The 10,234-nt window shown below is 42.3% G+C and overlaps 1 protein-coding gene and 1 long non-coding RNA gene across 2 annotated transcripts; both read right to left on the bottom strand.

The window, feature by feature from the left end:
* Positions 1–1,066: 1,066 nt before the first annotated feature.
* LOC105354784 (uncharacterized) lies at positions 1,067–2,063 on the bottom strand. Its single transcript, XR_909341.3, has 3 exons — positions 1,980–2,063; positions 1,666–1,745; positions 1,067–1,588 (listed from the first exon to the last, which is right to left on the bottom strand). It is a non-coding gene; the product is annotated as an uncharacterized LOC105354784 (long non-coding RNA).
* Positions 2,064–3,935: 1,872 nt separating this feature from the next.
* lrp13a (low-density lipoprotein receptor related-protein 13 a) lies at positions 3,936–10,139 on the bottom strand. Its single transcript, XM_023958725.2, has 21 exons — positions 9,986–10,139; positions 9,770–9,916; positions 9,419–9,634; positions 9,149–9,349; positions 8,741–8,953; positions 8,433–8,662; positions 8,164–8,293; positions 7,831–8,021; positions 7,569–7,755; positions 7,253–7,465; positions 6,999–7,182; positions 6,698–6,899; positions 6,361–6,525; positions 6,085–6,285; positions 5,370–5,913; positions 5,176–5,295; positions 4,980–5,087; positions 4,678–4,905; positions 4,240–4,603; positions 4,070–4,169; positions 3,936–4,002 (listed from the first exon to the last, which is right to left on the bottom strand). The coding sequence occupies exons 1-21, from the start codon at positions 10,035–10,037 to the stop codon at positions 3,979–3,981; spliced, it is 4,020 nt and encodes a 1,339-aa protein (XP_023814493.1). The 5' UTR covers positions 10,038–10,139; the 3' UTR covers positions 3,936–3,978.
* Between the last annotated feature and the right edge of the window lie 95 nt (positions 10,140–10,234).

Below are 10,234 nucleotides of genomic sequence, written 5' to 3'. Positions count from 1 at the left end.
CAGAACAGCTTTAGACCAACTGAAGCTAGACAGGATGCGGAGCAGAATAAAAAACTAAAATTAAAGAAGTAAATGCACAGAAGAAAATACATCTTCAAAACAGGCTCAACCAGAGTCCTGACCTTGGCTTGACTGAGATGCAGTGGCATAACCTCAAGAGTATGATTCCCCACCATAGATATCCCAAGACCATAGATTCACTTAAACAGTTTTATAAAAACAAATGATTAGAAAATACTCTTGATTGTGATTTCACAAAATGTTTGGTTGAGGTCATCTCCCCCAATGGGAGAATCAACCAGTTTTAAAACCCCAAATTTTAACAGGGTGTTACCACCCTGACCAATGAATTTTGCACGTTGTGTCTAACTAAAACAGCACGGCATGTTTGGTAATAGCTTAGACCAAGGATGGGCAAACTATGGCCCAGGGGTCATTGTGGCCTGTTAAATGATTTAATGTGGTCCATCAAACTTCTATACATTAACATTGATAATCCTTATTAATGTTTTATTTTCCCTGTGATGCTGGTGTCTAACCATAGATGGCACATAAAAATACAAAAACCTTTGTTTAGGTCCAGAAAAAAGTTATTCTACCTTCATGTGGTGTTGGATGATTTTGTTGTTTTTCTGAAGTTCATGTGTGTTCTCCACGTTGGACAGGCATTTTTCCCAAAATTCCAACACCACATGAATCCAGCATAAACCAACAAATATATAAACATAAATTAAAGCATGTTTTCATTCGGATCCCATGTTATTTCTTTCTCTCAAGAGATTGATTATCAAAATACTCCATGCATTTGCTCCTGGTCCAGCCCTTAATATAATTCTAGAACCATTTGTGGCCCATGAATCAAAAAGTTTGCCCAGCCCTGGCTTAGAAAGACTGTTTTTTTACTGTTGTGACTTACTTGAAGATCAGAACACATTTTCTCTCCAATTTAGACAGAAATCCAAGTAAGGGTGAGCAATGCTGATGTCATGCTTGGCAAGCAGCCCAAAGGGCTCACATGCTTTTTTCTCTTACCATTACAGTAATATTCACATGGGAGTTTGCATGCACAACAAAACGAGACAGATTTTATAAAACAATAGTATAAACTCAGTTGGGATCAGTAGCTGTCACCTCTCAGTGGTGCTGTTTCAGGAGTTGTGAGCTGCACAGTAAAACAAACAGGGGTCCCAGCAAGGGTTGCTCCAATGGGGATTACAAAGGGCATAGTTTGGGAGAATGGAAGTGGTGTCGTGGTGACAGTCAGCAGGTCTTTGGTAGAACTTACATCATTAACATTAACTTGAGGCTGTGGTGAGGCTTCTGCATCTGGCAGAACCTGCAGACCTGCAGCTTCAGGGTTGGATCCATTCAGAGGAACTTCTATTTCTTGGGTAGTTTCAGGGGTACTGCTGTCAGCAGAGGTTTCAGACTCTTCTTGTTCTTGTTCGGTCTCCATAGAGTCATCTTCCTCCACAGCATTAGGCATTAATGTGCCTGTTAGCTCTGGCTGCTGGGACTGAGCAGGAATCTCTTCTGATGAGTCAGCCTCGGAAGTTTCGGATGAATCCTCTTCAACATTTTGGTAGACCTGTTTAAAAAGTGCAAAATGACAAGCTTTCTTACATTTGCGTGAAGGTATAAAATAATTTATCTGGTCCAACTTACAGGTTTAGATTGTGTTGCGGTCATCAACATAAGGACAAACAGTGCAGCCTGCAGAACTGCCATCGTGTCTCTTCCTGTATCTACAAAACACAAAGATCACGTGTGGATATGTCAAAACTTTGCCAGAGAAACAGTGGGGTGAAAAAAAAGCTTTATTAAAATGTTTGTAGTGAAAATCATCCTCTGAAAAAATAGTTTCAAGGAATTCTGTCGATAAAATTTAAAAAGCAAAACAATTTTGATTGAAATTTAAGTTAAAAATGAGATTTAAAAGCCTAAATGTAAAGAAATTAGTTGACAACTTTTAATCTTACCTTGGCAATCTCCACTATTGTAGCGGTTACTTGCAGCCAAACAGTATGTTCCCCTCAGTGTCTTGAATGTCCAAATATCTCACCAGGGCAAAGCTTTTATAAAGCTATTCAAATCTGTGGGTGCTAAATAATGCTAAACCCTCATATAATTTATGTTCTCCCACTGTCATGCTGCCTCATCTCTACCCATCAAAGGTGAAATATTTTAACACCCACAAATAGACTGAAATTAGAACGCTGAAGTTTTGCTTTCAGGATAATGAGTAAGAGCAGCAGAAGTGGCTTCATAACCAAACTAAACATGTGTTTTGTGGGTTTAGACCAAACAATAGAAAAGATACGTTTTAGACTTTAAATACACGTGGAGGACACAAATCCCAGACAAAGTGTCACGTTTTATTTACACGAAATACTGACAGGAAAAAGGGGAGGAAAACCACAAAGCTTTAGGTTTTTAGATGTCTGCAGATATTGTACGGGAATGCCAAGTGGTGGCACTACTGTTTTTAATCAAATATAAACGTAATTAATTCTAGCAGGAGCTTTTCCTTCCTGCGTGTGATCATCATTAGCCCTCTTTCAAAGACCAATTTGAAAAAGCTATGTTGTGGCTTCCCTTTGATTCATAAATGTGTAATCTGTCTAGCGTGAGACACATGAAAAATGTGTGTGGCAAGTTAAATTGGAGTAAACATGTTGTATTCAAGTCTATAGAAGGCGGGCTGTGTTATGTAAAGTGAGCCACCATCTGAAATCAACCCTAAGCAGCCCAACAACCAAAACCAAAGTAACTGGATCTAGCACTGAATCAACTCATGACCGCAGCCACTTCTGAGGATGCACAGCTAGTGTTTGTGAGCTGTGTGCAGGATCATACTATGCCTCAGGGAGCATCCAGCCAGGTCTCCCCTGGGGCATGGGACCCAGGTGCCACCAGAGAAGACTGAGGGGGTGACCAGGGAGGTGAAGGATTGAAACGGCACTGAGGACAAGGCACTGCAGAGAAGAAATGGCCACCCACTACAGTGGTTAAGAGGTGCCCCATCTCCAAGACAAGGTCTGAGATCAGTAGGGCAGCCACATTAGCCCAGCATGTCACCAGGTTTATATAAAAATATAAAAAGCAGGTGCACTAATGCCAGGTTGCTCATCTTTTTTCCCCCAAATACTTTCATAAATTAGGTTTGGACTTCCCCTCATGTTTCACTAAATCAGACCATCTGTAGTTAGTGGTTTTCAAAGCAGCTGGGTGGTGTGGTTAGTGTTATTTAAAGCCAAAGAGTGCCATCTGCTGAAGCTTGGGTTTTGGATTGCCCAAAAAAATTCACAGATTCATGACTTGGTTGATGTGTTCAACCATAAAAGGCACATTTTCTATTAGCATTCACATTTAAGTTATTGCAGCATTGTCCTGTAAGAAAAAAAAAACCCAATACATTGTTTCTAAACCATATGAAACCCAAGTGAGGCATTTAAAACCTTCAATACATTTGGGTGATACCAAATGAGATTCAACCATTGAATGTTTGCGATGGACTTTGATCCCTCCCTCACGCTCCAAATATGAAATACCCACTGGTTCTAAGAGGAAAGTCCCATAGACTTGAGAAATCAAGACATCCTGTTTAGTAAGGTATTGCTTAAACCTAATTTAAGATAGAGTACATCAATGCATGTTATAAGTGGTGTCAAGGGGTTAATCCCTGCCTCATTTATTTCAATACCACCACATCTTTCAGACAGTCCTGTAGGAAGCAAAGTCACAATTTTGCTTTGACAAAAATCCTACTGGAGCTTGTAAGGAATTTACAAGTGCTGGGAGACTTGATCATTTTTCACTTTGGCTTGCCTGCTATCCAGTGACAGTTTGTGACCTTTACCATTTGCCTAACTAGTAGCAAGATGACAATTCCTGTTTCACACCTTTGCAGCCTTTAAATAAAATTGCCAAACCAGTTGACTTAAACATGGAAATTTATTTATTTAAAACTGATACATTTTAGTTTTCAGAAGAAACCACTTCCTGCAAATAGAAACAGAAGTTAGAACATTGCAAGTCAAACACAATTATTCCATTTTGAACCAACTACCTCTGGTTTCTCTGCATCTCCAGTTTTTGTGCTTGGGGTGGCTTCAGCATTTTTCTCCAAGTTGGTCATGCACATTTCCTTTGCCGCTTCTGGGCTAGCCCTTCCATGGAAAGAAATTAATTTTAGTTGTGATTAGAAAAATTCACAAGTTATATAAAAAAATAAAATACCTTGATTCAGAGCTCCTCTTTTTCACCACCACGGCTATAACAGCAATGACCACTAGTCCTGCACAGAGACCCACTGCTGCATAGATGATGGGACCCAGCGTGCCTTTTGTGATTGCTTCTTGACAGGAGTCACCACTGTAGCCTTCTGAACATTTGCATCCACTTGCACCATTTCTGTCAACACAATGACCGTTGCCACTGCAGCGCTTCTGGCTGCACTGCTGGGCCTCAAGATTCATCAGTTGAACAGAGTCTGGGCTGCTCTCTGGGACTGCCTTTGGGGATGAGTCAGGGGAAGGAACAGAGCTGGGAGGACTTAAAGAAATTGTGGTCTTGGTCCCTGAGCCTGGTTTAGCACCAACACCTGTTTAATGAGAACACAATACACATTTTTTGCCCAAAATAGTCAAGGGTGTGCTCAAACTTTCAGACACTTACAGTTTTCATCCGAGTGGTCAGGACAGTCTACATGGCCATCACAGAATTTCTCAACAGGCTGACATGAGATTTGATCCATACATAGTCTGCTGCCAGCTGGGCACCTCTGCTCTGGGCTGCACCTGTTGTCCTTCACAAGAAAATCATGGGCACATGCACATGTCTGACCTGCTGGGGTGGCAAGGCAGAGGTGCTCACAGTTCCCATTTTGCACACACTTGTTGGAACCTAATTGAAACAAAAGTTTGGTTAAGCATTGGAATTAATGTTTGTCAACCTGTTGACTATAGTTGCATAGTTACCGATCTGACTGGATTTGCTGTACAGTTTCAAGCCAACTACTTGTGCGTCAACCTCAAACCAGAGCTTCTTTTCCTGTTGGTCTTCCCTGTACCAAAGTCTAGTCTTATCTGAGGAAAGAGTAATCCAAAACATTGAATATTTAAGGAACCACAAAACTTAAAGAAATTTTACAATAATTTATATCAAAGCTCTTACCCCCAACAGTTAACCAGAACATTGTGTCCTCAGCAAATGCCACAGAAGTCAAGCCCTCAGCAGCTTCCAGTTCCCTGTATCCTGATCCATTAATGTGAGCAGAGCTGATCATCCCCAATTCTGAAAAATAAAATTTCATTTATTTAATCAGAAACACATTAGAGGATCTGAATGTAAGGTGAAAAAGCCCTTACTGGTGTCAACCCAATAAATGGTGTCGCCATTGCTAGAGAAGACCAGAGACGTAGGCTGAATGGCATCCTTCCACACAACTTTTCGTTCGGTGCCATCCATGTGAGCGCACTCTATTGCAGCCTTGCTACCTGCAGTTTGCAGCCCCAGATTTGAGAAGCAAACTCTGCCACTAGGAGGGTGAAGTGCAATGAAGCCCAGTCTCCCAATACCCTCCTTTATAAGTACAGTCGTGTATGCGCCGGTGAATGAGGTGACCTGCAGTCGTGGCTGCTTGATGCTGCTCCAGTATACATTTAGAGTTACAGAGTCAAGAGCCATGGCAGTGATTGTGTCACCAAGCAGCTTAAGGACCTGGCCTTTGGATGTCAAGATTGAGTCCTTCAGCTTAAAGGACCTGATTGAGCTGGTGGCATCATCTACCAACATGATTGTGTGTTCAAGTTGGCTGTAGTCCATGAGTGTGGCTTTGTTGACACTGGGAACATGCAGAGCCAGGTGTTCAGGCCAGCCTTTAAAGTCCTCTTGACGAAACTGCAAGTAAATCTGGAAGGAACCAACATTTCCACATTTAATTTTGCACATTTTGATTACCGCTCATAGAAAATGCAATTACCAGCCATCCTCATTGCAGGCATCTGCTAGATTTGCAGTGTTCCTTGCATTGAGCCAGGCAGGACCTCCCAGTTTTTAATCCATTTGAGGTATAATTCCTACCTGGGTAACAGTAGAGGGAGACAACAGCAGCAGGAAAGTTGAAGTAGCCAAGCTAGAGCATGTACGGCCATCCTTGGCCAACAAGACACCAGTGGGACACTTGCAGACTGCTTTTGATTCTGGGGCCAAGACACACATGTGAGAACATTCCATTTTCTTGCAGGGGTTTCCAGTGTCCATCTGAAGTATTGGGTGGATGATCTAAAAGGGGTCAGAGGAGGCCATCAAAAAGCTGCACTTTGATTAAAAATCCACAAGTGTTCTGTTAGTTCTAACCTTTAGTGCAACAGGTTGTCCAGGCCTTTTCAGTACAATTTGACGGTTTTTACCAGAGAGTTTTGTAGCAGCCTGCACTATCCGCTGCTTTGCATCAGACCAGTATAGCATGTCATTAAATACAGCCACAGAAAATGGATATGTAATCTTTTTCATCTGAAGAATCTGAAAGTGGCACAAAAAAAAAATAGATTAAAAGTGTAAATTGAGCTCTAGTCACAATTTTAAAACCAAGCCATTCAAGGAACTTGTTAGTTCCCCTGGCTTAGTTTAAGGAAAACTAATTTAGTCACTAAACATTAACTGGCATTAAAACTTGGGGAAATTTCATATTTACCCTAATGTCATCACCATCCAGTGTAGCAGAGCCAATTGCCTTCAGTGTCTCCTCTGTCCAGTAGATCCTTTCAGAAATTATGTCCACTGCAATGTCACCCGGCCATTTCAAGCTTGAATTTACCACAACCTTCCTCTGAGAGCCATCCATCCCTGCACGCTCAATCTTTGCGCTATTACCAACCTCAGTCCAGAACATCAGCCTACAAAAGTAAAAATGAGCATTTTAGTTAAAAAAAAGAAAAAAAAAAAAAGTGTACACTGTAGCATGTTGTCAATCAGGACAGATCATTTTAACATACCCTTTCTGTGGTAGTAGAGTGAGACAACGGGGTACATCCAGGTCTTCATCCAGAATGGTGGTTTTGTCCATGGATTTCATTGTGATTTTTGCCAGTTTTATGGCAAAAATTTTACTTTTCCCACTATCAATCCAGTACAAGTTTCTCCCAAGCCAGTCCACAGCAACAGAATTAGCCTGGACACCTGTTAAGACATTTACGGTAAGCGTTTTTTTTTTTTTTTAATGGAATTAAGAGCAGCCCTTTGCACTTACCTTTAACCAGTACTCCTGTGCTCTTCTGGTCAAGTGAAGACCATCTTATGGCCTTTGAGTCCCCACTGACCCAGAAAGCCTTTTGATCCCTCCAGTCATAGTCAAGAGCCAGAATTCCCTGCTTAGCTGGTGATTTCAACACATCTAGGCTTCCACTGCGCAGGCCAAACAAATAAAGTTCTGTTTGAACTGACACCAATAGAAATGGTTCACCTGGAAGAGAAGATCTCTGCCCTTAGTCAACTTTCCTTTAAGACATTTCAGCTGTAGCCCAAGTTTTGAAGTGCTTTAAGCTTGTGGTTGTCATTCAGAATACCTGTGATTTTGCATTGGTGTCCACCTGCTTCCATTATAAAGCCTGGATGACAGTCACACTGGTATGACCCTGGTGTATTGAGGCACAAATGACTGCACACAGCTGGTGTCCGTCCTTCACACTCATTGACATCAACACAAGTCAGCCCATCCTCCAAGAGCTTGTATCCAGCATCACAGCGACAACGCTATGCAGGAAGTCAAACAAACCATGATACACTTTCATGTTCCAATTTCCCCTTCTACAAAGGGAAAAGGCTTACCGATCCCTCTGGTGTGCTGTAGCAACCCTGAGAACAGCGGGTTTGCTCTGCCTCTGGACACTTTGTCTGGCAGCTTCCTCCCTCATCTGAGCCATCTGCACAGTTTGTGATGCCATTGCACACCAATGCTGGATCCAAGCACTCTTTACTTACACACTGGAACTCATGAGGACGGCATGTTAGTTTTCCACCTGTTAAGACATTTACATTTTTTATAGTCAGGGAGTCATAGCTTTTATAGACACCATCTGCTGCTAGTTTAGTTTCATAGACCGTTTATAGAAGACTGCCTCCTTTAGATTTAGTAATGCCTGTAGAACATAAAATCCTTACACTCATGCTCGTCACTGTTGTCATCACAGTCCTTTGTGCCATCACATCTCCAAGCTGTAGGAATACAGGCCGATCCAGACCTACATTGCCATTGGAAGTCTTCACAATCTGCTGGAGCCACAGGACAGTCCTAACAAGAAACAGCAAGCCATTTAGCTCAGGGAAAGAAAAACTTGAAAAGTGCAATTTACTGTCAACTTAAAAAAGTTGTCAATTTAGTTTGGCCTAGCACATTCAAGTGGATGTCACACATTTCATTTATTATCCACCTTCTCATCAGAGCCATCTTTGCAGTCCTGGTCTCCATCACACATCCACTCCTGCAATAGACACTCTTTGCTCTGGGTACAGCGGTGGTTGGTGGTACAAACTGGTGCTTTGACACAGCTCTCTTCGTCTGAACCATCCCAGCAGTCTGGGTGACCATCACAGTGCATGGAGGCAGACACACACTGGCCACTGGTACATTTAAATTCTGAACTGCTGCACTCTTTTTCAGCTGTGGTGTACAAAAGAAACAGTCAGACTAATTTTAAAGTCAAGGAAGCAGAATATTAGCAATTCATCTCAAAAATACCACAGGAGGCTTCATCACTGCCATCAGCACAGTCCTGTTCCCCGTCACACAGGAAACTGCTCGGGATGCAACGGCTCTTGTCACACTGGTGAGCACAGCCCTCCATGTATTTGGCACATTCTAGCTCATCTGAGCGGTCCTGACACTGAGGTACGCCATCACACACCTGGCTCTTCTCAATGCACTTCTTTCCATGGGCACACTGGAATTGGTCTGCAAACCAAAGTCTCATTAAAACCAAAGAACAGATGTGATTATATTGGCTTTATCCTTAAGTTGGTGCAAACACATTACCTTAGACTCTTTAAAATAATTTTAGTAGTGCAAAACCCATGAATAAACACGTCTACTTTACAAACAAAATATGAGCACTGCTCACTAGATGGCAATAAAACCACATGCAATTACCACTGTCACATGTTGATAAGCAGTCCTCCTCATCTGAACCATCTCGGCAGTCAGGTTCTCCATCACAAACGTGGTTGTAGTGTACACAGTCTGACTTGTCCCTGCAGAGTTTGGAGCCCAAAGGACATCTGATGGGAAGAGGTTCAGAAGGAACAGCTGTAGGGACTGTAATGTCCTCTTCCTCCTCTTGCTTGTCTCCATCTGTGCAGGTGAAGGGAAATTCAGGAACTTTCAACACACTCAAACTTCAGTTTGCGTTTTTTAACCTACCACAGCTGGCTTCATCGGTACCATCCAGACAGTCTCTCTCCCCATCACAGACGAAGGTAGCAGGCAGGCAGCGGTTCTTGTCATCACACTGATGAGCACAGTTATCAGTCCGCTTCATGCACTGCTGCTCATCCGAGTGGTCCTGACAGTGAGCTGTACCGTCGCACACATGCTGCTTGTCTATGCATTTCTTCCCATGAGCGCACTGGAACTGGTCTGTTTGGATACAGGATTGGGTCAGGAAACTGATGCTACACAAGGCTAACAAGTTAAGTTCCAACAGCAACTGATACATGAAATGTGGATAAATCAAAACAGTAATTCCATTAAAAACAAAAAAATAACAACCACCTTCTCTACATCCAGATTCACAGTCCTCTTCATCAGAACCATCTGCACAGTCTTGTTCTCCATCACACAGAAGGCTGTACTGGATACACTCTGAGCCATCCTTACACAGTACAGTACCCACTTTACACCTCTTTGTGCTGCTCCCAGCTGAAACACAGGATTTAACAGTCAGAAAAACAAAGTTCCACAATAGGAGAACATTAAGTCTAGACTCACCTGTCACAAAAATCCCTACTAGCCCCAAACAGAGCCATAACAAGCCACCCATTGCAACAGACAAAATAAAAAAGTGAACCAGATCATAGAGTGTGACTGGGCTGGGGCTGTTTATAAAGGTACCAGGTGAGGCCAAATCAGCCTAATTGAACACCTGTGGGAAAGGAGGGCTTAAGTTTTCTCCCTCTCAGCTGTTTCTACTTAAAGATGCATAGACATTATTTAAACATGAATTTATCAAGAAGGGGA

This window comes from Oryzias latipes, chromosome 9, assembly GCF_053564925.1.
Source record: "Oryzias latipes strain Hd-rR chromosome 9, Olatipes_Hd-rR_3.1".
Lineage (NCBI taxonomy): Eukaryota > Metazoa > Chordata > Actinopteri > Beloniformes > Adrianichthyidae > Oryzias > Oryzias latipes.
Note: the sequence above shows the minus strand (reverse complement) of the source record. Positions and strands in the feature narration are given on the sequence as shown.

Coding starts and splice junctions, on each gene's coding strand:
- lrp13a (XM_023958725.2), bottom strand. CDS start 10,037: ATGGGTGGCTTGTTATGGCTCTGTTTGGGGCTAGTAGGGATTTTTGTG. Junction 8,663..8,740: donor CAGTGATGAAGCCTCCTGTG/GTATTTTTGAGA, acceptor TGTACACCACAG/CTGAAAAAGAGTGCAGCAGT. Junction 7,183..7,252: donor CACAGGAGTACTGGTTAAAG/GTAAGTGCAAAG, acceptor ATGTCTTAACAG/GTGTCCAGGCTAATTCTGTT.